This window comes from Sturnus vulgaris, chromosome 3, assembly GCF_052056855.1.
Source record: "Sturnus vulgaris isolate bStuVul1 chromosome 3, bStuVul1.hap1, whole genome shotgun sequence".
Taxonomy (NCBI): Eukaryota; Metazoa; Chordata; class Aves; order Passeriformes; family Sturnidae; genus Sturnus; species Sturnus vulgaris.
The window spans coordinates 102,834,438-102,860,954 of record NC_142245.1 but is presented as its reverse complement, the minus strand read 5'-3'; the positions used below and the strand labels follow the sequence as shown (position 1 = coordinate 102,860,954).

At 36.6% G+C, this 26,517-nt stretch overlaps 1 protein-coding gene across 2 annotated transcripts in view; it reads left to right on the top strand.

The window, feature by feature from the left end:
- The window catches only part of NBAS (NBAS subunit of NRZ tethering complex), a 160,666-nt gene that overhangs the window by 65,881 nt on the left and 68,268 nt on the right, over positions 1-26,517 (top strand). For both annotated transcript variants that reach the window (XM_014894964.2, XM_088162424.1), the window contains exons 33-40: positions 533-646; positions 1,529-1,686; positions 3,033-3,131; positions 9,479-9,646; positions 10,231-10,344; positions 10,579-10,702; positions 15,265-15,341; positions 15,884-16,021. In XM_014894964.2, coding sequence (XP_014750450.2) covers positions 533-646; positions 1,529-1,686; positions 3,033-3,131; positions 9,479-9,646; positions 10,231-10,344; positions 10,579-10,702; positions 15,265-15,341; positions 15,884-16,021 — 992 coding nt within the window. The remainder of the gene's footprint in view (positions 1-532; positions 647-1,528; positions 1,687-3,032; positions 3,132-9,478; positions 9,647-10,230; positions 10,345-10,578; positions 10,703-15,264; positions 15,342-15,883; positions 16,022-26,517) is intronic.

Sequence of the window (26,517 nt, the reverse complement as noted above, 5' to 3'; positions counted from 1 at the left end):
GGAAGATTTAGTTTCAGTTCTACTCACTCCATTTATGAGGTTAGGAATTTTTAAATGCTTACATTTTCTGTGTCTTATGCATTATTTGGATCCATGTAGTGGCAGTTTAAAATGGGTCTTTGTATATTATAAGAAAACAAAAGTTTCAATTTTTTTCTTCTATAACAATATATAGGCTTTATTTTTTTCAATGTCAGAATTTTGATTTCTATGTCACTTAGCTTAAATATCAGTTCTGATCTATGCTTTGGCCATTGCATAAGTGCAGTTTTCAAAACCTTTTTTTTAATCTTGACATAACATGCTAATTGGTTCGGGGTTTTTTGCAAGCTGTGGTGCCAATGTTTTTTTTAAATACTAACTCCTTTTATTGTTTTCTTCAGGAAAAAGCAGATAATATTATTACCGTTTCAGTTTCAAGAGGGGCTTTTCATGTTGTGGTATATAGTTAATTCTTAAGAAGTAAAACAGCAAGCTTAAGTTGATTATTAATTCCAATTAACTAATAAAAAGTTTGATTTTTTTCTTACAGGAGATGATCAGATGGAGAGAAAGGGTCAAGTTTTAATCCTTTTAGTGGAACAGGCTCTCAGTTTCCAGGACTACAAAGCAGCTAGTATGCATTGCCAGGAGCTCATGGCCACAGGTGAAGTGAATAAATAGGGGCTGCATGAGGTGATGGTGGTGGAAATACGAGTTCTGACTTTGTCTTACTTTGAGGGATGGTACTTCAGATTGTTCCATTTCGTTAAAATAGCAGTTAGATCTTGCTAGTATAAGTGCAGTGATATTGAATAGAGATACATGCAGCAAATACTGCATGGAATAATTGTGTACTGAACTATTGGATGTGTAACCTCAGGGGGCTTTTCTGTATGCCTCTGGATCACAACTTCTACTTCTGTTTGCATTGTACCCCTCTCAGGTAAAACCAGGTAACTGCAGCTAGCAGGAAAGTGCACGTCTTTCACAAGTCTACGTTCTATCAGAACTCCTAAGATATTTATAAATTTGTGCTATTTATATAATTTGTATATGTGACAGTATGAGTGGAGCTAAATGAAGTACATGTATGAAGATACTAAGGAAGATGCGATTTGTTTCTTTGGGTCTTTTTTCCTGCTTTGAGAATGAGGGGGAAAAGTTCAAGATGTATTGAGATTTTTTTAATATATCAAATGATATATTTTATACTTTGTTTTTTACAGCCACTCCAGTAGGGTGCTCAGTATCATGCTCTGAAATAAATGACGATTTTCTTATTGTAATATGTAAAAATACAGGATGTAAGCTTACAGATGACTATTTTATTATTATCTACAATATGATAAAAATTAGTCTTTTATGTGTTTGGTCAGTCTAAAGTTGAGCTACATCTCTGTTTTATGGAGTCTTTATGGTTCCTTTTTTCAGGGGATGTTAAGCCTTGACAAGAATACCACATACCCTCCTTTATCTCATCCGACAAGAATTGGGCAGCATCCTCCTTTCACTTATGACAGGAAGTGTGTTTTGTGTTCCCCTGTAGGTTATTCCAAGAGCTGGGAAGTGTGCAGTCAGCTTGGGCAGTCAGAAGGCTACCAGGACCTGGGCATGCGCCAGGAGCTCCTGGCCTTTGCTCTGACACACTGTCCCCCCAGTGCCATCGAGGCGCTGCTGGCAGTCAGCAGCTCATTGCAAACACAGGTACCTGTTTCTGCAGCTTCTTTCATCAAAGTTCATTGCCTACCAAAGTAAAGGGGGCTTGGGCTCCTTTTCAAGTTTGTTCCTTTAAGTTCTACCCTCCAGTATATTTATTCTGCTCTACACTTCTACTTTCATTGCTGTATTTCAGCAAATGAGGTCTCTTTCTAAGCAGTTTTGTGTGATGAGTTGGCCTCTCAAGTACGAGTGCAGTTGTGTCTCTGCCTTCAGTACTTTTATTTTCTTTATTGATTGCCTGATTTAAACATTTTATTTGCAAATGTAGTTGATGAAATTTTAAAATATTTTCCAGGTATTTATACTTCGTAATGCAACTTCATTAAATGCCCACATAAATGTCTGTTAAGGGGTTTTTCTGTGATTTTTATGATCTTTACCCAATATACAATGAAATTATTTTCTCACAGATTTCAATGATGTAATAGTTTTAACAACTACAAGAGGCTTTGTGTCTGGGCAGTCTTTATTAACTCTGCAATGACTGACTTGATAGAATCACATCTTAGGTGTTGAGCTGATCACAGTATATATATGAGAACACATAATTCTGGCATTTAAATACAACTGATGTCAAGATGACATAGCAAAAGTTTTATTTTAAATTGAAGGGCAGTAATTTAGGTTGTCAAAGTGTTAAATTTCTGTTCACTGCAGTTGTGGCTTGGCCTACATACTATGACTTAGTTGAGTTCATAATTGTCTTAGTTGTCTAAGAATTCACAATGTTCTTAGATTTATAATTGTGTAATAGAAACATCCTGAAGGTCTTTGGACACAGAATGTGGGAATGAAGGAGAAGGGAGTCATAGCTGCAGCACGTGTGCAGCCTGATTAAGGCAGCTGCAAGTGTGTAGCCTTTGATTAAAAAATCCCCTTCATAGCAGTGTCTGTGAGAATACAGGCAACATGTGAAGGTGGAAGTTCTGTGTAGAACTTCTACTCACAAAGCTGCTGTCCTGTGGAACGCTTGTCTTTGTGGAGTTGCCCAATGCCCCAGAGTCTCAGTTCAGATAATGGATGTTTTCATAACATTTCTTTACCATACATTGTACATCACGGTACTGAGAATTAAAAAAAAAATAATTCTTAGATTGTGGGGAAAAATACTGCACAAAATTCACAAAGAAGGAAAGGTCATTCTGTCTAGCCACTGCGACAGTGAGAGGATGTCAGAGGTGCTGTGTTTTCTTCTTTGCATCTTCTCTTGCACCCTTTTCTATCATGGAAGCCTTTATGTCACAGTCTCTTGGATTCCATGTGAAATCAGGCATAATTCTTTCATTGGCTTATTTGGCTGGCAAAAGATAATATTTATTTCATGTTTATAGATTCTTTATCAGACTGTGAATTACCAGTTTCTTCCTTCTGAAGGAGGCGAGAATTCAAATATCTCTGGGCCTTCTTTGTCAATCAGTAAGGATACAGAGGTAAGTTTGAATGTGAATTTTAAAAGTACTAATGACATTACTCTGAAGAACCAAATTTGAGTTTTCACCGACATCTGTCTGCTTACTAGATAAAATGAGCAACATTAGACATATAGGACTTTCTGAGTTCAAGGTTTTGCTTGTGTAGTTACACTTTTTTCTGATTTTTACTTGCTTCGTCCTACAGAGTCTTAGCACCATTGAAAAAAAATATAAACCCAGAGGCAGGAAAAGTGAAAAAAACCTTACATTAAAATAGACACTTATTTGATTTGTTGTTTTTTTTTTTATCTGTCCCAGTTGCAAAGCTAGATATTTTAAACCTGAAATACCTACTTAACCAAAAAATGTTTTGAATTAAACTTATTTTCCCCTTAGTTTTGTGCAACATGAAGTTTATGACTTGTTATTTTATAATGTTCATATATTGCATATTAAATTATTTTAATGTGTAAGATCAGAAGGAACATTGAGTGTTCCACAGACAGGACAACAAAAACCAAGTCTTCTATTATTCTTTCTGCTTTTATGTCTATTATTTTATGTCTGTGTACAATTGCAAGTACTTTTCTCTGATTGAAGAAAATGTAGTTGCCTATCCACGAAAACAGGAATGTTTTTCACATCCTTTGAAGTGGAAAATCCTATAAATAATTTATTCTTTTCTCTTTTTTTTGTTTAATTAAATAGGTGAGTGATAAATAAATCTAAGGGTGAGGAGAGGGGGTCAAAACCTTAAAGAAATAGAGGAAAGAAGAGATGAAAATGGGGTAGTGGAAGAGGGAAGGAAAGAGAAGGTTCATGTTGCTTAGGGTGGCTTTTTGAGAAATTATGTGAGTTCCAGCCTCCTTGAAGAATATGTCCATATTTTGTATATGGTTTCTATGTATGCACGTGTGTATATGTGTGTATAAATATATATGTGTATGTACATCTGTGTATATACATGCATATGTAGACATACACATACATGTAGGTATTTGCATATATATAAAATGAATGACAGGAAAGTAAAATAACACTGTAAACAGTGTTCAGAGGAAGAGGACCAAACATTTTGTGTCTGCCAGAATCATCAATATGAAGAACAGGTCTGTTTCACTGGCACAAATACTTTTTACTTTCTGGAAATCCTTAGATGCAACTTTGAAAATGGGAGGTTATTAAGTAGATGTTAATAAAATTGATATGGGTGTGGATGCATATGTTTACAATATTTTAACGTCTATAAAAATCTGTCATGCATCACCTTTCAGGTGCTGTGGTACTATATTGTGGCAGAACAATTAGACATGCACATAAATGATTCAGAAATTTATTCAAAGGTTTATCAGAGTTGAGTAAACTCACTAATTAACTTCGCTATCATTTCAGTTCGCATATTGGAAGTAATTTTCATTATGCTGGAGAATTGACATTCAAAAATTTCTCAAAAATTGCTTTCATTTCCTCCCCTATCCCCCCCTAGTTATGGTTGATTGTCTCTTTAGAATTGGAAGTAGGTAGACAATTGACCTGGCAAGTTTGTATGCTGCTGCACTGAGGTGTACTTTATTTTTGTTTAATATGGCGCCTTGGCATGTCGTGTTTCAGACTGTTACACTAGGAAATTAAGTTCTGTATATTTGCTAATTCTTTCCTTTTGTTCTCTCTCAGTTGACTTAATAGGGATTTATAGCTTTTTTCATTTCTTGGAATGACACAGGAAGGAACATAGCCAAAAATTTACTCACTGTATAACTTTTCCTTTGTTACAGACTTCTGCAGTGTTAGAAAAGCAATATATTCAATAACTCAGTTTCTGTGACTTCACTGAATCTCATAACTGCAATCCCTGTAGTTACACTTCTTGTAATTCCTTGTGCCTCACATTCATTGTCTTGCACAGAATTTTAGTTTCTTTAAAGAAAAAAAAGAAACAAAGATTTTTCTCCCTTTTCTTGTACTTCTTTCATTTTCACTTACATCTTGATTAACTTACAGAATCCTTATTTCAAGGAATTGACAGATATTCTTTCTCGCTTATTGATGCCTTTTCAAATTGGTGCTCTAAGTGTAAGTTTTCTTATCTTGACTTGATTAAGGTCTGGCATACATGTGTTTGGGCATCCCTTTTTCTATGCATTCAAAATACCTATCTGTAAGTATATCAGTTTTGCTTTTTAAACCTTTAGTGACCTTTTTCTATCCTTCTTACTTTTGTCTAGCATTGAATTATTAATCTCCACTACCATTTTTTTCCTTTATGTCATCACCAGCTGGTCATACTTCCTCATCATGTTTCTCTTGGTGAACTCTTCCCTAGAAATTTCTGATATAATTTAATTTTTAGTCAATTTTTCCTCCAAATTTTTCCCCTAAAACTTGACGATATCTTGATAGAGACTGGTTGTATATATACAGAGACTGCTTAGAAATGGTTGATCTAATGTTGCTGTCATGTTCTGTAACTTTTCTCCAAGTTTTTAGTGGTCCTACTCTAAAAGAAATTAATGAATGCTCTGGTAAAAATGCATGTCATTCTTCTGTAGGAGCTAATGCATTTGCACAGGCTTTGTGTCATTTGCCACTGCTGTTTGAACTCATGGAATCCATTTGAGAAGTTATCCTTTGGAATCTATGATGATTCCAATGTTCCAGATTGTTTTTAAGCAAAATTTCTAAGTTTCACCAATCCTCATCCTTTTTACATCCTCATCCTTTTTGTTGTGTGTGTGCTACAAATCCCTAAACAACTAATCTTGTGCTTCTCAACCAAAATATCTTGGAGAGAAGATTAAGGTCTTGATTAATGAAAAGCCTTTCAGAATATTAATGGTAAAATTATTAAATTCAAATAAAATGCTTAGTCATGAGATGCTGTGTTGTGTATAAGCACAAAACAGTATTAATCAGTTGCCTTGTAAATGAGCTCTGACTTTGTTAAATCTGCATAATACTTAAAGTATGTTTACATCTGTTATAAATCATTATTTTTTACATATCTGAATATGAAAGCGTAATTACTGTAAAGTGGCACATCAACCCAAGAGAAATTAAGCCTGAAGTTTTTTGAAAATGAGCTCTTGATAGAAAAGCAGATGTGTTTTCTAGAGGAGAATATGTTCAAATTATGAGAATAATTTTCTTAAAGGCTTCTTAAAGAAAAGAAAATTTCTGATTAACAGAGCATTAGTGTCTTTGCTTTTCCAGTTTTCCCAAGCACTATATCTGGGAAAAGACAGGATCTCTTAGAACAATTGTTTACATTAAATTGGTAGATATTCACTGTTATCACAGCTGGTTATAAAATATTAGAGAATCATGATCAGTTATTGTCTTGTCTTTTAGCTGCTGCCCCAAAATGTCTAGTCCTCTGTCACATCTGCAGATGTTAAGCAGCTGTCTTAATTACTGCTGTATATCTCAGACAGTCATCAAATTCTGTGTTTCAGCAGATGAATAGAATGCATTGTGTCTTAAGGCTGGGTTACTTTGTTTCCAGTGGCATTATGGCCCTCATAAGAGCTTGGACATTCAGTGACTCCTGAATATCTGTGTTGTCATCTTGAGCTGAATCTTTTTCATAGTCTCTGATTTTAGACTCTGGTTTATCATTGTAGGACTGGAGTTTTCGCTTTGACTGGTCCATAGCTGTAATAGACATTGAAAAAAAAAATTGAATCCCCACTATAAAACCCTCCAAGGCACAGAAAAAATACACGAATACATGTAGACTCCACATGAATACTTATGTAAAAGAGACTATTTTAAATTCCTGTTTGACAATGGAAGTAACAAAAAGAGAAAAGGAAGACCTAATGTGTGATGCTCTCTTTTTGAGCTGACTCTGCTCTACCTCCTTTCATTTCCTTCATAGTCTTGACATATAATGATTCTTAACATATAAAGTGTATGCAGTGTATGTTTTTTGCATGTTTTAATCCTTGCACCTTGATTAATTGTAATTAAAGACCAAAACCAATCCTAAAATCCATGCTGCTATTGTTCTAATTTATTACTGTCTCTTACGTGGCTTGTCTCAAAAACAGTTGGCTTTGTTATTTGTCCTTCTGTTAGACTGTTTGGAATTATATAAGTGTATATAAGAGCAAAAGTATATGTATATAAACGTATGCTGTATATATATATAATTATTTCAGCTGTTATTTTAGAGCAACTTGATTATTCAGAATTTGTTCGTTGTCTTTTTTTATGCCATTTAGATTCAAGCAGATTTTCCATCTGCTAATTTGACTGCTATTTAATAAGTTGTTGCTGCTATTATTATTTTTCTTTTAATCAGAAGTACTTATTTTATAAAGGATGTCAGGAAGAATTAATGGAAGAAAATAATTTTCCACAAACACTCCCGAAAATATAACTTCTCCCTAAAGATACAATTAAGTGATACAATTAAAGTTGTTTTCTTGAGATGAAATCTCCAACATTATTTAAGAAATAACTTCTTTTGTGAGAGATTGATTTGGTAAAAATTGTAGCCTGGAAGTGTTGCTGCTCCAGATACAGGGTAAAATGGCTTCTCAGAAAACAAAATTTCTGTTTGTGCTGAAAAAAATGTAATTACTTGTAAGAGTTGAAATTATTTTTAAACAAGTCAGTAGAGTTTATCTGATAGCAATAGTGCTATCAGTGCAATAAGCATTCACAACTGCATACAAGTTAGCTTATTTGTTTTCACACTGCTGAAGGAGATTGATTTAAAGAAAAGTGTTTTGCTCAAATGCAGTTTACAACTTGAGTGGGATTTTTTTTTTTCTCATTCTGTTTTTGGTTTGGTTTAGTTTGGGTTTATTTTTCCTTCAAGAAAAATCAAGTAGGTGTCTCACAGCATCTACTTGAAAACAGTGGCAGAGAGGAATTAGTATTCTGCATGTAGCATTTAAAATAAATTACAAAAAGTTGTCTTACTAAGTACTTAAAGTGGTTTATTTAAAAAACGCATGAGCAAGAAATTCTCCCCCCAAGCCATCCGACCTAGGATTTTCAGTTGGTTTAATTTTTCAGAGCAGCAAAAAAGGTTGTACTTGTCATGCACTTTCTTCATTTGGTGAAGCAAGAGCTGAAGTTCCCAGTTTAGCCAGTTGGTTCATTAGTGGTGCATCTGTGAAATGCACAGTATGATTTCAGAAAAGATTAAAACAAACACTGAAGGACTTAAGATGAACCTGCTACCTCTGTGGTCAGACTGAGACAGTAATTTACTGTATATTATAGTAAAAGATACTAAAAATAAGGTTTTCTGCATGAAATTCTACCTTATTGAAGCTGAAAGTTTTCCTCTGAGGTTACAGTGGGATGTATTTCTCTTCAGCATACCTTGGCATTCTTTGGCCTTCATGTTTGAAATTTTGCCATGAGTTAGTAAGTTGTAAACTAATACTTCAAATGCAGTTATACAGGTAGAATTTTTCTATTTCAATATACTTCAGTGTATGGGGAAATTAATAATATAGTCATTAATGGTAAATGTATGGCTGTTAAAGTTAGCTCTATGGAGGATTTTTTTTTTTTTAATTAAAACAGTGTGTTTGCCTCAGTATGCTAATTATATGTTTGTGACTAATGTGCATGTATTGTAAAGCATGTAGTTGAGAACATTTGAGAACTGGAATAGCACAGATCAGGCAACATAGATGTTCTGGGTGTTATTTCAGTACTTTACATGACAAAGAGCTGGTATAGAGGGTTCCATTTGTGGAACACATCTCTACTTTTAAGAATGGAGTTATATGTGAGTTCATGCTAAGTGAAAGTATGTATATGTATTGCAGAAGCAGATTTTGATTGAGAAAAGGTTGGGTTTCTTGTAGTCTTCTAGGCTAGCTGTTTTCAGTATTTTGTGTGCCAGCTGCAGAATTTCAAAGCTTGATGATACTTTATCGCTTGATCTAGAGGTGTGTGTTTACATCTCTACTATTTCCCCTATTGGGAATTCAAGTTAATTAATGGTAAAAGTACAAGATTGTCTCTAGTATCAGCATTCTTGAATTACTGGAGATTGACTTTAGTATACTCAATCCTCACAATTATAGAGAGGTGATTATTTTAGTAGAAAGATTCATTATAAACTTTGGAATTAAAACCAGTGCTGTCTGAGGAAACAAGAGGTGACAGCTGAGTAAGGGGCCAAATGTTCTGCTCATCACACTACTTCACGTGAAACTCCCAAATGACTTTTACTTTGTCTTTTGTGTATTTTTGGCAGCTGCTGCCTGAATTAATGACCGTTTAAATATGTTATTAGTGTGTTGTGCTTGAACTCTAATGCATTTGTTTGGCTATAGGTCATTAACCTAATTATATCAGGAGTGTAACCCTTGCATTGTGTGTTGGATATGTCACAGGATGAAGCCAACGTCACCTCTGGCCAGTCTGCCGATTTGTTGTACTGGACGACATCCAAAACCATGAAGGTGTTGTCCAACACAACTCTGACTACCAAAGCCATGCTGCACGCTGTCAGTGATGGGCAGTGGTGGAAGAGATCATTAACTTATCTGCGACCATTACATGTAAGGGCTTGCTGATGTGTCTCCAGATGTTTGCACATTTGTGATACATTAGTATAAAAATTCAGCTCCTTTGTAGGACCTGATAACTGAAGGCCTCAAATCAGTTAATAAACTACAGACGTCATGGGACTGTTTGCATGTAAATCCCAGTGAAAGAAGGGGTCTAAAGCTGTTTTATAGTCTGTTTTCTCCTGTGTCCTGAGCATAGCGTAAGAACGCCTAATTGAAATTTGGCAGAACTTTAAAAGTTTGGGGGAATAAAGCGCAGTAAAGCCCACTCTAAAAACTGTCATCTTGTATTCAAAGCTGTTCCTTTTCAGTTTCTCTTTTTTACTTTCTGTATTTCAGTGAATTTTCTATGTTTGTGATACTATTTTTTCTGATGCTACTTTGAACATGATTCTCTTTCCTTTTTTAAGAATACTGGACTTTATTCAGAACTGGTTTATGTAAGATGCATCATTTCTTGCTCCCCACTGAATTCAATGACCTTTTCATTTTCAGTTGTTTCCCTTCTGCACAGTGTTTACAAAATTTTTATGAGCTTTTTTACAACTAGACTCAACTATACTTATTTTTCCCAGGGCCAAGAATTTGGAGGTGTATTAAAAAGTGGGCCTGGAGAAAATGCTGCTGTGGAAAAACAAGGCTGTCATCCATTTTATGCGTCTCTAATTGATGATCCGTATGTCGCAGAAGTAAGTTACAGTTACAGAACTCTGCAGTATCTTGTTGAGATCTTATAATCAAGTGAAAATACAGGGTTTTTGATTATATGTGTGACTTGAAACTCTGCTGTAGTAGGAAAAAATCCAGAATTAAACAAAGGAAAGCAAATAGAGGAACTGAGATAGGCAGCTGCATCTGATGCAAGTGATCTAAATAAAAATGCAGGTGTAGAGTGCATATGTCAGTTGTCTTTTTACTTCCAGTCTGAAGTCAGCTATGGAGCATACCAGAGCAATTCTTTGGAAAGCTTTGCTGAAGTGTTGCTGAGAACAGGGAAACTCGCAGAAACAAAGAGCGAAGGAAGAGACCTGCTTCCAACTACAGAAGGTATGGACATATTGTACATATTCACTCCGTATATAGTAAATACAGAAGTATCTGTGGGTGGGTCTAAGTGTGGAGAATTGCACAGAATGATCTGAAGTATTGTCTGGGTGTTTTGCATGAATTGTGATCTGGTTCAACAGCTCTTGTTGGTAAAAAGTCTTGTTAGAGGTAGCTGCACAATTTTCAAGGGAATTGGTGATTTTAAGAGGAGTTTCTCATCAAAGACTAGAAAAATGAAAATTGTCTTTAAATAAGTAGAAAGTATTACTTGAGGGTTGGCAAAGATAGGAATTTTTGAAGGTTTCGTGAATATTATGATGTAAGGTAATGGGAACTTGCCAGTGAGAGTTATTTCTCTGGATGCCTGCATGTTCAGTTGGTCAGATTCTGTGACACTGTGTATCCAGGTTTCAGTATTGCGGGTTCATTGTAGTATTTTATTTACCAATTAATGCTTAACTACAGCTTCTGGAACCATCAGAACTTTTTGTCTTCTGAAATGTCTACATGTTATAGATTATATTTAATAGTTTCTTAACAGAAACAATTTCACTTTTAAAAAATAAGCAAATGACAAAAAAACACCTGTGGTTGTTTATCTTTCCTTTTGGAGATTGCCTGCTGATTTAAGAAATTAATTGTTTAAATATTTACATGCTGTTAGTGTCTTTTGAAGGAAGATATATGTATTATACTTGGATTATGGTAAATTCTGTAATGAAAAATGAGTACATTAAATCACTTGCTATATGAGAAGTTTCAAGACAGGCTTTCTTCATAAGCCATACATTTGCACAAACTGTTTCATGAAAACCAGCGTATTTGTCTTACAAGTATATGATTCAATAGTTGGAGATATATGGTATTTGTACAGATAACCTGTGTAGTTCTAATATAACAACACTGTGAACCAGAAAAGGTTAGCAACAGCTTATATAAATTGTGTGTGTGTGTGTTTTGTTCTTTATGTGCTCTCTTAATTCTTAATGCAAAATAATCCTTTAAAATCAGTACTTAAAATCTCCTTTGTTGAATGTTGAATGCCTATAGGCCTTCGGCCTTCCACCAAAGTGGGGGGGGGGGGGGGGGGCGGGGTGAGCAAATATTAAAGAGTATTTATTGCTTTATTGCTTTCTCAGGAAAAATGATTTAATTGGCAGATCTGTGGTAATAGTTCCTGCTCGAACTTAAGTAATTGGAACTGTTTACAATTCAGTGGCTGCTTTTGAGGTGGAGGAGACTTTTGCTTGAAGAAGAAAAGAAATTTTAGATTCTAGCTTTAGTTTTTGAGAATGTCTCCTTCCTCTTAAGTGTGCAGCATAATGTTTTTGCCATTTAATACTTCGTCCACTTTTATTCCATAGTCAGAGTTTCACTTAAGAGTCCTTCCAGCTGTGCTCTGAAACAGAGTTCTGTGTTTTCCTCTGGAAAAATGGGCTGTGTTTATTCTGGGCACATCAGTCCTGCTGTGTATTAGACCTTTTGGTAGTCAGTAAACTGCTTTTAAACATAAGTATAACATAGTTTTTTGTAAATAATTGGGCTAATAATTTGCTGTTTGTGGTGTGTTTAGCCCTGGATTAATGGTATTGGATTCCACCTTTTCCCCCTTCTTAAAGCTTTGCTTTGTCAATTCTCATCAAAGTCCTTATGATGAGTTAACATGTTCAGGATTGTGCAGCTTGAAAATGTACATATTAATAGCACAGTGCTAAAGTTTAAGAAATCACACAGATATGAATCCCAGAATACTATTGTTCTTCATTTTTATAATTTTCAGGCTTCTTGTACATTTTTGGGAGGATTTCGCCATACAAAACTTGAATGCTAGTATGAGGTGTCAGCTACTGCACTGGTCTAGTAACTGCAAGCATAGCAGATTTCAGTTGATTTTGCTGACAAGTTTGAATTTCAGCTGTTTGCTTCTGGCTGTCTTCTAGGACAGCTGCAGCAGCAGGTTTCAACTACATCAAAAGAACTGAACAACCTGGAGGGAAATGCAGTTTAGTAAAGAAATCTTCATTATACTTTGCACTTTGTCTAAGGAGAGGTTGGAGTAGGCATCAAACTCTGTTTACTCTAACAGTGCCATGTGCAGTGTGAGAGACTGGCTAAACACTTTCCCCACAGACAGTGTGCATCACTGTTGAATTATAGAATGGTTTGAGTTGGAATGCATTGTAAAAATAATCTGGTTTCAACCCCTTGCCACTGGCAGAGATTCCTTCCACTAGACCAGAGCGCCATCCAGTCCAGCCTTGAAAACCAGTAAAAAATCTCAAGATACTGCACTGCTTTTGTGGATTTGGTGGTGTTACAAGCCTTGGACCTTGATTTTTCTTGTCCTTGCTGTTTGGATGTAGGTTGTAAAGAGAGTATTTTCCAGTGAAATGGTAACTCTCATCTCCCTGGCTCCTGTGAAGCACTCCTTCCTCAGCTGTGGGTTGATAGTGCCCCCAGACTTGGTGTGGCTGAGGCCGTGCTGTGTGTCTCTGTTTAATTGAGGTTTTCTTTCTCTATAGGCCTTAGGGATTGATCAGGAGGTTGAAGATGAGATTTGAAATGATGGCTGTATATCCTTGTAACCAGATGAGGCACTAAACTCAGAGTAAACCCAAGACAGTCAGTCATACCTATTACTCCTCAGGAGTTTTAGAGCAAATAATACCTCAGTGTTCTCCATGATTTTGTAGTTGCTCGTAGATGTGGCTGTTTAACTGCAGTATATACTCCTAAGTTTATTGAGATTTTATCATGGGCTAAATGAACAAATGAAGACTCAAAGCAGTTTTTGCATTTTTTTTTCAGAGGAAAATCCACGGAAAGTGAGTTGAAACATTCTAGGTATTGGGAAATTCCAATTTTCATAAATAAACAGTGTTTTCCCTAATTAGCCGCTTAAATCAGCTTGTGGTGTAAAGACCTGCAGAGGAAATGGAAATATTTCTAAAATCAAAATATTTTTGTGTTTTCCTAAGAAAGTTGTGCTTGTGGGACAGCAGGGGGTGACAGTAGCATTGGCATTTTGCTTGTCACTGCCTGCCCTCCCTGGTTTGTCAACCCTGTAATGTCTAATCCCTTTGGCAAATTCCAGATTTGGCAGTGGTCTGAAATGACATTTAAGTTCCTGTAAATTTTATGAAGATGCATGATAGGACAGAATGGCATCCTGCTAATGTCTGGAACCTGTGATTTGAACTCAACCCTGTTAGACTGCAGAGGATTCTTGTAGGGCTTCCCTGGGAGACAGAAAACTGTATGAAATTATTTGTGTATACACATTTGTGTGTGTATGTAAAGTGGACATTTAAGTATGGCTACATGAAAACCTATCATGAACACACTAGCATGTAGGAAATTTATTGAATCAGAACAGAGGACCTGTTTTTTTTTTCTCAGAAGATACGACAATAGAGGCAGTTTTTTCTTCTTATGTACATTCTGGCAGTTGGGATGCCATTGTGTTAATCTTTATTCAAAGGTACGACAAAATAATACTGTCTTCCAGCCCTGTACTGGTGCTGTATTCTTTGTAATTATTGCTATCCTAATAATGAAGATCAGTTTTTGCAAGTGTGGCAAAAGTCATGTTGGGGATGTTAAACTGGAAGAGAACCCATAATTTATTGTGTGTTCAAGAGGTTTTGCTGATATTAATTCTCCAAAGAAAGGGGAAAGAAAGCAGAGCTGAAACTCTTCCTTCCCTTCTCCCATGTTTTTTCCATTTAACTAGAGGTGGTTGTAAGAATATATAAAATAATTGCTTGTGATCAGAGGAGGAACCAGCAATTTTCATCAAGATTTTCATATTAGATATTTCTAGAGTTCTTATTATCTTTGTTTGGACAGCATGCAGGTTATTTAGAGTGTAGCAGAAACAATCTGTCAGCAGTAAGAAGCTGTCTGAAGCACAATAAAAGCCATTTGAATCATAAAGGGTAGGTGCTGTTGGACAGGCTTATGTAGCAGCCATTGTGATGACTTGTCACATAGAAATTTAGTGTTTGTATCTGGCTGAGGGCCAGCATGTAAATCCACTTCAGGCTGATGGCAAATTAATGATAATCTGAAAATTGTAATTGGACATTCAGTCCTTTTATAAATCATTATTTGGAACAAAGAATTCACTGGGGGACTGTGTGTAAAGCAATCGGGTTTTTACCAGCATGCCCTGTTGTGTTCAGTGATAAGGGAGTTCGACCTCTTCTTTCTTTCTTTGAGCCCATACAACATTATGTTACTTCCTTGATTTTACAAGGAAAATATTTACATTGTGTAAATCAGTACAGGTGGCTTTGTTTAGTATCTGTTGCTGCATAGTCTCCTTCTTTAGTTAATGCATCAAACACTTTGCCTGGAAGTTAAGGTAAAGCTGTGCTGCAGTTTAATTATATATTATCTCTTTCTGGATTGCACTGATAAGTGTTTAATTAAGTATGTCTGGAGTGCTTCAAGCTAGTGTCTAATAAAATATAGTTGCCCTGAAAACATTTCATGTGCTAGCTCTCGAGGCCAAGTGGGTCAGTAATCCAAATTTTGTGTCTGCTCCCTCTCTTTGGCAGTTCTGCTACAACTGGCAAGTGATGCTTTACCAAAGGATGCGGCCTTGTCTCTTGCCTATCTACTTGCACTGCCACAGGTATGTTGACAGGGGCTTTGTTTGTATGTTTTTGCCAGGAAAGACTATTCATAGCGTTTCAGAATTCCATTAGAAAATTTCATTTCCTTAAGATTTTAAAATCTTAAGTATTTGAATTAATCGTGATACATGTTTTTATAGATTAGGCTGGTGCATGTGAAGGAAACGGAACAAATGCCATTGGACAGTCCATTGAGCATGGCACTGGTGAAAAGACACATTTTCTTACTTAAAATAGAAGTTGGGCCACCAGACTGACAATTCTAATGTAACTCAGAGATGTGGATAATAACCTTGTGGTATAGAAGCATCAATAGTGTAGTTGAAAAAACATTTTGGTTAGGTGTTTGTGCAAGGGGGGGAAAAAACACCATAATGTAGCATTATCTCTATGTGTGGAGGTTACTGATTTATTTCTGTGCCAGAAAAACATAGTCAGAGCTATTTCTAAATGACAGCAAGTAGCTTTCTAAAAAGTTTGTACGCTTAGTGTTGTATGCTTGCTAATTCTTTCATGTAAATAAATGCTCTCTTTCTTCTAGGTGGTAGATGCCAACAAGTGCTTTGAAAAGCAATTACATTCTGCGTTATCTCTCCAGCTGGCAAGTTATTACTATAGCCTGCAGATCTATGCTCGTTTGGCACCATGTTTCAAGGACAAATGCCACCCTCTCTACAGGGTTAGTACTCTTTTCTTTTTAAAGCCACATTCATTAATGTTCAGCATAAAAGCTATTCTAAAAAGCCAGTACATGAGTTAAGCCTGCTAAGGAGCTGATCTGACTTACACTGTGAGCAGCCTGTTGGGTTATGCATAATTATTCTTCTACAGTGCTGTAAACAAACAAGTACTTCACAATTTGTGGAAGAGTTTTTGAAGCACAATATCAAGTGTCATTTTTAGGTGACAGCACTATCAGTCTTCAAAGTAGCTTACAAGCACTGAGCAGTAATGAATATAGCCTATGCTGTTACCTTGCAATACTGTGTAGAAGGCAATATAGGACTTACCAGGAAAAATGAAGAGTCTTTCAACAAGAGCAGAACTTTTCAGAAAGTTTCCACAACCTCCCTTAGGGTGTGTTGGATTGTATTTCAGTTTACATACTATGTTTTGAAAATTCATCCTCTTTAATGAGGAATTTTTTTTTATTTCCTTTGGCAAGTTTGTGTTTTTTGAATAGCACTACTTTTCCCATTCTCCATTGCCAGTGAAGCAGTTTCATGGGAAGAGGTAACATACAAAAGTTTAATAAGGCACCAATTGCCATTCTTACTGAGGTACCTCTCTTGTTTACTCCAAGAGAGCCTTTCTGAATTCACAGCAGTTCTTTCCTCCTGTGCAGAAGCTCTCTAGGCTGTTTGGGTTTCAGCCGGTCTCTCAACTGTAGCTTAAAGAACACTTCTGGTCACAAGTTTTCTGAAAAGGGAGTAATCACTACTGTGGCATGAGAGAACTGTTTTTTTCAGTGTTAAGAATGATTCCTGATTTACAGCAGAAAGCCTGTATTGATATTCACCCAATTCTGCAATTAGGAAGCCTTTCATGTTCCTGCTGTGATAATCATTTTGCTGTCTTCTCCTAGGATGCTAAATGCCCCCACACAACTGTGGGGCTTGCAAAATATGTTAGTTGCAAAGAATTAATTCATGTTTGTTAAAAAGCTTTGTTTGAGCCTGTAAGGCTTCTTGCTGCAAGACAACTTTGAAAAACAGTTTTGTGTTCTTTTTTTTCTTATTTTAGCTTTTTTAAGCTGTCTTATTTTACAGGAAGAGCTAAGAAGCCTTTGGAAAGGCATAAGTATGAGGACAGAGATGTTAGATGGAACTATTTGTACTCCCACTGCCATGTAATAAGCAAAGTTTTATTAATGGCACCATGCAGTTTCTGTCTTAACTGTGATGTGATCTTTGGCTAATCTTTCGTTCCATCTTGGTAAATATACTGTATGTGACTGTGATAAATAATGGATTCTAAATTGTTAACTAGAAAGAGTAGGTTCTATATTTAAGCTACTCTTTAAACAATAGCTTTTGAAAACAACTATATAAGAAGATTGAGTGAAGAGCACACCAAAAAGCAGGAAAAAGACCCACAAAAACTGGCCTGGATGCCAGTAAGAAAACAACATAGGCAAATACTAATTTATAATTAATCGTTACTAATTCTAAGGGTATTGAGTGAAGGAATGTCACTGAAGCAGAAAACAAGAAATAGAAACATACTTTTGACCAAAATAAAAGCCTTTTTTTTTTTCTCCCCAAAAATCCTAAACACTAAAGTTAAATGCTCAGTTTATACTGCAAAACCGGCATTTGTTTAAATTTACATCTTAGATGCTGATAATAAAGAATAAGTCCACCTGCAAGTTGGTTTCATCAATGTCATTCTAGTTTCTGTTCATGGGAATAGATGTAACCATGGATCTTGGGTTTTTTTTTTGTGTTTCTTAAACGTTCTGTGGAAGGAAAAGTAAATTGATCTCAAACTTCTATGAACATGCTACACGCAGCTGGAGATGTCATTTTGTAGTAGATTGTCTTCTAACTCATGCCACTGGTGGCCTGCATCACCTTTTGGCTATTTGTGAAAGCAGAAGTGCATTCCTAGGTCCTTTACCCACCTCAAAGCTGTGCATTATTCATAGAAGATACCCGAGAGCATTTTTGTGGGTGAAGGTGTATAGCAAATCCTTGTTTTGCCTTATTCTCACTCTACATGGTCAGTAATGATGTAAATCTGGCACTTCAGCTCCATTCTCAGAAGGTGAATCCTCAAAATCGTTGAGCATTTATTTTTGTCTACCAGCATCTGAGTCACAGTAGCTGTGATTTTTCTAGTCCAGTGAATCAAGTATACTGTTAAAAACTATCAGAATTTAAAGGAAACTGTAGAAGTATGGAAAAGTCTACATTTCCTGTGTTTCTCATTTTAAAATGACACTGTTTGAAAAGAGTTCATGAGTACCTCTGGCAAAACAGGAGAAATGTTGGTAGAATGGAAATGACAGAGCATAATGTCACAAGGATAATGGGGAATGGGAGAAGAGCTCCTCTTCCATTGACTAGGACAGACTTTCAAGACATGCTAGTTAATCAAGAAAGATATTTTGAAGGAATGATTGGGTCTTTTGCATGAGGGCTTGTTTCTGTGGTTTTTTTTTTTTGTTTGTTTTAATTGTGATGTGAAATACTGACTGCTAATATCTATGCATCAAACCAGAATCATAAGTTGTCAGAAATTCTCACTGTCATTTTTTGTCCTGTTGATACTCAAAAGGAAATCAACTTGATGATTCCAGTTTCTGGTGAAGTTATTCCTTTGCTTCAGGGACAAGCAAATGGATTTGGCTGCAAAATATTGCTTTAAGTTTGTGTCCAAGACAGTTTCAAATTTTAGTTGCTATGATAACATAAATATAACAGTCACAGTTTAGGGCATATGAGCTGTATTACTTTCTTGTCCTGAGGAATATGTTAAAGGAACTCTCCAGCCTAAGAAAACTGAAGATAAAGGTCAGAAGAAAATAACAAAATTTCTAGAAATGGACTGTGTGTGGAACATACTGGTATGAGAAGACTAATTACCCTTTGAGGACCTATATTTATTTTTGGTTTAGGTCTGTAACAGGATGGGATTGACTTTTCATTGCAGCTTCTGTGGTGCTGTGATTTTACATTTGTGGCTAGTAGGTTAGGTAACATGCCTGTTTTGGCTGTTGCTGTACCTGGCTTGCACAGCATCAAGGCTATTGCCCCACTTCCACTCCAATTCACCTCTCACAATTCCCAGTCTTGATGAACAAGAAAAGCTGTACAACTGACCAAGAAATTTACTGGGTAATTCATGTTGTTAGCAGCTTTTCTCCTTGTTTGTCCAATACTAGTGATATCATAATTGACCAGAATACATTGTTTACTCTAGAAGGGAGTGAAAATGCTTAATTATCCGGAGGTTAATTAATATTTTGTGTTCCTGTCCTCATGCTAATACTCTGTTGCTGACGTGTTTCTGTTGTTTTGAAGAGGATTATTTTACTGACCTCAGCTGAGGGGGCAAGCTTTTTCTTGGAGCATGAAACAACAAATACAAAAAATACTGCTAAGTTGCAGAGGGGAACAGGAATTTTGCACTTAATAGCAGATGAGGAAAGTTACTGTTAGCAGGAAATTATGTGGGTTTTTTTTTCTTCCCTTATATGTTTCTTTTCTTTCAAGAAGGTGAGTGTGATTCCTGTCGTTTTGTGCATTGCAACTGACAGTATTTTGAACTGGTAAGCTCAGAGATTATCCTTAGTGATGCTTCTCTTGTTATGGCCTGGAATTGGTGAGGAAGCTGGGAGTTCAGTCCCACAGAGTTCAGTAGCCTGATACATATTTAGCCTGATATGTATTTAGCCACCATATGACAGGGTACATTTATACAGTGAACTTCTGCTCTGGGAACTTAATCTGCCTCCCTTTTCTGTTGCTTGCTGCTCTGGAAAGCCTCTATCAACATCTCTAAGAGTCAGAATTAGGTCAAAAGAGGAGTACTTTGAACTTGGCATGGAATGTCTAGAAATTTGTTGGTCTGCCAGATTTCATTCTGCCAGCTTGACCTGACTCCCAAGATGGTTTTATTGCTTGTTTGTATAAGGTTGGTATAAATTATAAATATGATTATATTAATCCAGAAAAGTAAAACTCCCTACCATGGTCCATATGCTACTGCTTTATGTAAATATTATAAATATAGGATGTTGAAAATAAAGACTTAATTTGAAATGGAAATAGATGTTATATAAGAAGGCTGCATACAGGAAAAAGGGAGAGAAGCAGATGTCATGCATCTGATAACAGATTTATTACCTATATTACATGATGTCTTAATGGCTTTAACCTGGCACTCTAGTGCAGCTAAAGGTTAAGTCTCTACACGAGATAATCTCTAAATCTCTTATTGGAATGCTCATTGAATGGTTGTATATTGGTTTGTATATCCTGTCACATTCCTAAATTATGACTTCAACTTACTAAAAATAACATATACATTTTTAATCTCAACTTGGATTTATGTGCATGATCTTTTACATCATGTACATAACTGACATGCAAAACTGACAAACTGTGTCAGGCAGTCTTGTTTCATTTTGCCTGGACATTCAGCTTTCCAGTCATAAATGCAATGGCTAGCACTAAGGCTGCTGTAGATGGTAAAACGGTAGTGCTCTTAATTTTTTGCCTATGATGGACTTAAAATTTGGGTTTTTTTAAGTCCTGATTCAAACCCTCATCTCTGGCCCCTCTTTCTGTTTTGTTTGTGATGCTGAAAACTAACAAGTTTCATTTGGCAGTAGCATTTTTTCCTGTTGTTTCACTGTTGGAAACTTCTGTTGTATGTTTGCATCAAGTTCAAGTTTCTTCGCGGGTCTTTGGATTGCTCCACTTCTCTTTCATGCTGCTGTTTATGCCTAATACTTTTTATTGTTTTATTTTCTACACTGCTTGCTTATGCGTGTTCAGGTACTGATACTCATTAACATGTGATGGGTGAATCTTTTAAATTTGATGTATGCTTCTGTTTCCACGTGCAGTGCATACCTAATAGTTAGGAAATCAAAACTGGGAGAGATGAGTGTATAATTCCTTGAATTCATGTTGTGCTGTTTTCTCTCTTGTTGATATTCCTTCATGTGTGTAGAGTCTGTGATGGAGAGGAGAACCAGGGAAAAGGAGGGCAGTGGCAGAAGACACCATGAATGGGACTACCAGGCAGACTAACAACTCATTTGGGGAGAATTGAAAGACCTTAATATCATCAGAATCCTTCTCTAGATCATCAGTAATGGATTCTGAATAAAAGTGGTCTCAAAACCTGCCTCTGGAGGACTTGCTGTTGACTCTTGCCTCTCTGAAAAGTGATCTCCAACCTTCTACCTCTTGTTTCAGCAGAAAGTTAGTGAAAGGACAATTGTTCCAGTCCATTAATAACTTAAGTTTTCTGTCTGGACTTTGGTGTGAAAACTTGTGAAAGTATTTTGCAAGATTTCTGTGTATTAAATCCCCTTTGCTAGTGTGCTCTTTGATACCCTCATAGCCCTCCAGACAGCAAAGAGTAGCAATGCTGATCTTTCCCCACCAGTCCCTTAATGCTCAGTGGTCATATTATTTGTTATATAGTCTGCCATCCTACTGGGAATGGACATTTGTCTTCCTGGGCTACTAAGATCCCTTTTACATCCTAATTTTTTCAGATGGAACTTGCATTCTGGCACATGATTTTTAAAAATGTTTGTTGATGTACCTTGGCCTGGCATTTAACATAATTTCACATTTGTGTTCCTTCAGACCTGAGGGATGAATGCCAGCTGGTCATGGTGTGCAAGCACGTAACTGACACCTTCCAGATTGATCCAACTCATGTGGCTCCTCTGAGCTCTCTCCCCACACCTTCAGCAGTGAGGGCTGACACAAAGATCTCATCATTTCTACTGCTATGGACTTACCATGAGTGCTCCTTCCACACCTTTTCTCTATGGGATCCTGCCACTTCTCTAGCTGACTTTCTGATTTTGAGTACTTTTCAGAACTTTTTCTATCAGCTTTTCCATTCTTTATAAAACATGTTCCAGATGCTTTTTTAGCATTTAAAATTTCCCTTCTATCTTGTCATATTCTGTGAGTTTTCCTCATTGATTTGCTTATTGTTCAGTGATGACTCAACATGCAATCACATGTTTTCTAAATGAGTGAATACCTAAGATAACAAAAATGGAGAACCCACAAAACTGTGGTGTGTCCAAAGGCTTAAAGCTCAAGTAAGCTCTCCTGCACTACCAGCCATTGTAGTTAGTTTTGAACATCTTCTGGTATGATCCCAGATAAACTAATCCAGCAATTAAGGATATTGCAGCGGAATTGTGAGGAGTAGATTCTTCTGGTTGTGATGTGTTTGATATAGATAAGCCAGTGTTTCGTAGATCCTCTTAGTTCTTTGTTACGAAGAGAACATAACAAAATATTGCCATTCTTAGTTGGGACCAAATAATATTTAGGTGACTCAGAAAAGACCTATTGTTAAATAGTTGTTGGGTGCTGCCCCCATCCCTTTGTTTCATTTCTTCAAGATAAAGTGTACTTATGAAATGAGATGCTTACAGTCTTGCTTATTTCTGTTTCTCAAGGGTTATATGAGCTATTCTGTCAAATCCTACTTCTGAAGGCAGAGCAAGTGTTGTTCTTTAGACAGCTGTTCAGAAATTTTCTTTTAGAAAAATCTTCAAACTAGCCTTTCATTTCAGCAGAGGGTTGAGGTTTAGCTTGCCCATGTTTCTCTGGAGACATAGTTGTGGTTTTTCATGCAAGGGAAATAGCTAGGATAAGTGCTAATGCTTTTCCTTCTTGTGAAGGGTTTTGTTCCTCTCTGGGAAATAGTACAAAGGTGACCAGCAGCTTTTTGAAGCAGCTTTACCCTAGTCAAGCGGCTTTATCTTCTCTTTTACATTCCTTTTCCAAGCTTCTGTAACTGTTTTCTCCAGTCATAGAGCATCGTGGATTTTGCAGGCAGCCTGCTTGAAATTCGCTAATCATCTAATAATAAAGAACATTTTAGCAACATTTTATTCATCTGAGTTGGCAATGTGGGTTAGTTTTCAACTGCTGAATTTCCATTGAGTGAGAGAATAGGCTTCTCCATCCCTCTGTTTTTTAGTTGTTTGACTCCTTGAAGGTGGGGTTTGTTGGTTGGTTGAGTTAGGTGGGTTTTGTTGGTTGATTGGTTTGGGTTGATATTCTTTTTTTTTTTTAACATCTTGGAAAATTGAGGCATAATACTAGATAGGCCTCTGAATTTAGCTGAGGACAATACTAATGAAAATGTATATCCCAATAAAGTAAGGTGGTCACTGAGAAACCTGTACTTCTCAGAAGTGCCAGCAGTGCTCTTGGATTAGGATGAAAAATATCTGACTTCTGGCATAGCTGTCACGGAAGAGGAAGTTAAGTGTTTTTGTAGCTCATGGGATATCTAATTTTCAACCTTTAATTTAGTAAGATATAGAAATACTTGCATATATCCAGACAAGTAACTGTACAAATTAAAAAGAAACAGTATTGTATTTAAACTGAAATAGCATAGTACTGCAGTAAAGTTTTACAGTAAAAGCGTGTGCTTGTCCCAAAATATGTATATGACCACAGTTGCTACCATATAGGTCAAGATTAAAGACATACTCTCAAAGAATAGTCAATAATAACCTTTATTCAAAAAGAACGCACAATGATTTTTTTTTTTTATAAAAGGGAGATAGAAGATTAGGATAATTATAAAAAATATGGCACTTACTGAGAGTAATGCTGACTGCAAATGGGAAATGAATTATATGCTATGAATTTAGTAGGCACTTCTCTCAAAACCATGTAGTAATTTTCTATTTTCAGAAATGTTTATTCAGTTGACACTTTAACCTTTTATATATCATATGTTATTTTCACTAAAAGAGCTGTCAGATGAAATGATGAGATTTTTCTACCTAAGCCTGACTTATCAATCAGAAAATCTGTAAGAGAACACAAGGTAGAGAAAAACCTATGAAAACATTTACTCTTGGGACATATTATTCCTCATTCTTGTTGGAATAGCTGATAGAAATCAAAGCAAAAAAGTGTTTCTTTGAGGAGAAGCTCAACATGAGCTGGTGACGTGCTCACAGCCAGGAAAGCCAGCTGTGTCCTGGGATTCCTCAAAAGCAGTGTGGGCAGCAGGGCAAGGAGGTGATTCTGCCCCTTCACCTTGTGGGACTCTACCTGAAGTGCTGCATCCAGCCCAGGGGCCACAGCCTCAAAATGGACATGGACCTGTTGAAACAGGTCCAGAAGAGGCCCCAGTGATGCTCAGAGGGCTGGAGCACCTATCTTACAAGGAGTCTGAGAGGACTGATGTTGTTTAGCCTGGAGAAGAAGGCTCTGGAGAGACCTCATAGCACCTTCCAGTACTTGAAGGGGTCGCAAGAGATCTGGAGAGAGACTTTTTACAAGGGCATGTAGTGACCAGACAAGGGAGAATGGCTTTAAACTGGAAGAGGGCAGGTTTAGATGAGGTTTAAACTGAAAGAGGACAGGTGTACATTAGGTATGAGGAAGAAATTCTTCAGTGTGAGGCTGGTGAGGCACTGGAAAAGGGTGCCTAGAAAAGCTGTGGATGCCCCATCCCTGGAAGTCTTCAAAGCCAGTTTGGATGGGATTCTGAGCAACCTGGTGTAGTTTAAGTGGTCATTGCCCATGGCAGGGGACTTGGAACAAGATGATCTCTAAGATCCCTTCCAACCCAAATCATTCTGCAGTTCTGTGTAAACAGAGCACTAGAGCAGTTTGTTCAACTCTTCAAACACAAGTCACTTAAAATAACTGTAGAAACAACTGCCTGGACAACATTTCCAATTACTTTTGTTTTATTACTGAACAGCAGCCTTTTGCATTTTTTTTTATTATTCTTGCAGCAGTGCTGTGATCCAGAAGTGGTGTTCTTTTGTTTTTTTAATGCAGTCATACATCGGGAATGAAACTTTAAAACATTCAGTTCTTGGAAAAAAAGACATCTGCATGGAATCTGTGGTAAAGATAGGAAGGGAGGCTAGGGAATTTAAGTCCTGAGCTGCGTTCCTGGATCTACATGATCCAGATATAAATTTTTTAGTACAGTAGGAAATACCTTGTTTGCAGTACCATGTATCATACTGTAGTCAGAAGCATTTTTTAAGAGTCCAGACAGGCTTTAAAATCATTATACTTAAATATAGCTGAGACATTAGAGTATGTTACAAAAACTTCTGATAGATGATTTAGGATTTTAAATCTGAAACAGAATATTGTTTTAATCTCTGATAATGTAAGACTTACAGGTTTAATAATTGAGATGAGTAATAGATTCTCTATTTCATTTTTAAAAGAAGTTTGTACAACTTGATCCTAATGCATCTTGTAGCTTACAGAAAATATTCTGGTAGGTATTCTTTTATATTGATCTGGTGTGGTTTCATTGGTGAGTGGTGAGATCTGCTGCTTCCTGTACCCATTTGAAAAATGGTTTAGAAAGCTGATCCTGGACAAAACTGTTGTCACACAATACATGTAGCTGCAGCAGTGGAAGGACAGTAATGTTGAGGTATCATCGCAGTTGAGTGATGTGACAGTAAAAGTTGATTTCTGAGATGCTCTCATCTTAGGTTTTAGCCATATGTTTTATCTTTTGCTTTGGGTAGATCAGATACGAGACAGCTGTGATGTGGAAGGTTGGCCACCCCAAATTCATGTGGTGCTGTATCTAACTTAAAGTACTCTTACTCACAGCATGACAAAAACCTAAATTGAAGACAAGTGTCATTTATTTAATTAATGAAAACCTGTCCTGTGGAGAGATGGAGTATATTTTTTGAGTGAACAGGCACATTCAGGATTTTACTTCTTGAGTGAACTATTACGTTCCTGTAAATCTTTCTTCTTGCTTCAGTATGTGAGGAAAATTATTGTCTTACGTACTTCACTTCGTTCTTTTTTTCTTGCTTTCCCCTCCATCAAATTTGTAGCACACTGAATCTCTTGCAGCAGGGACTGTGGCAGTTGCTACAAGGATTAAGGAGAGTTCTCCTTTCTGAAATATAAATGTGTTCTAGAGGAGTGGTTTGGTTCCCAGCTGCACTGGTGATGGGCAGCAGCTGCAGAGGCAGGGAAATAGGCAAAGTACAACTGTGTTTGCAGCAGGAATGTTACACCCTGCTCCCTGGTCACCCTTGCTCATGTTCTGTCATCTCCTTGCTTTGCTAACCATGATTATTTCGCTTGGTATATGTGACTTCCTCTGGAGCATTATTTCTTAGGATTGCTTAAAATGGTGTAAAACAAATCTGATGTTACAGGGGTGTGGGTGCAAGGGAATGTGTCCTCTGCCTTCCCCTTTGGATTTCTGTGTCTGACTGCAGTGGCAGCTTTTACCATTGCCAAGAGATTACAATTCAAAACATGATGGAAATGCTTTGAAACCTCAATCCAGAAAGATCTACAGTGTCAGTTTTGTCTTTGAGGTGATCATGAGCAGATTGGCCTCTGCTGATTTAAGCAGTTTTTCTGATCATTTCTATATTGCAGTCTGTCGATTATTTACATTAAAAACAGAATCAAAAGAATAATATATTCTTTA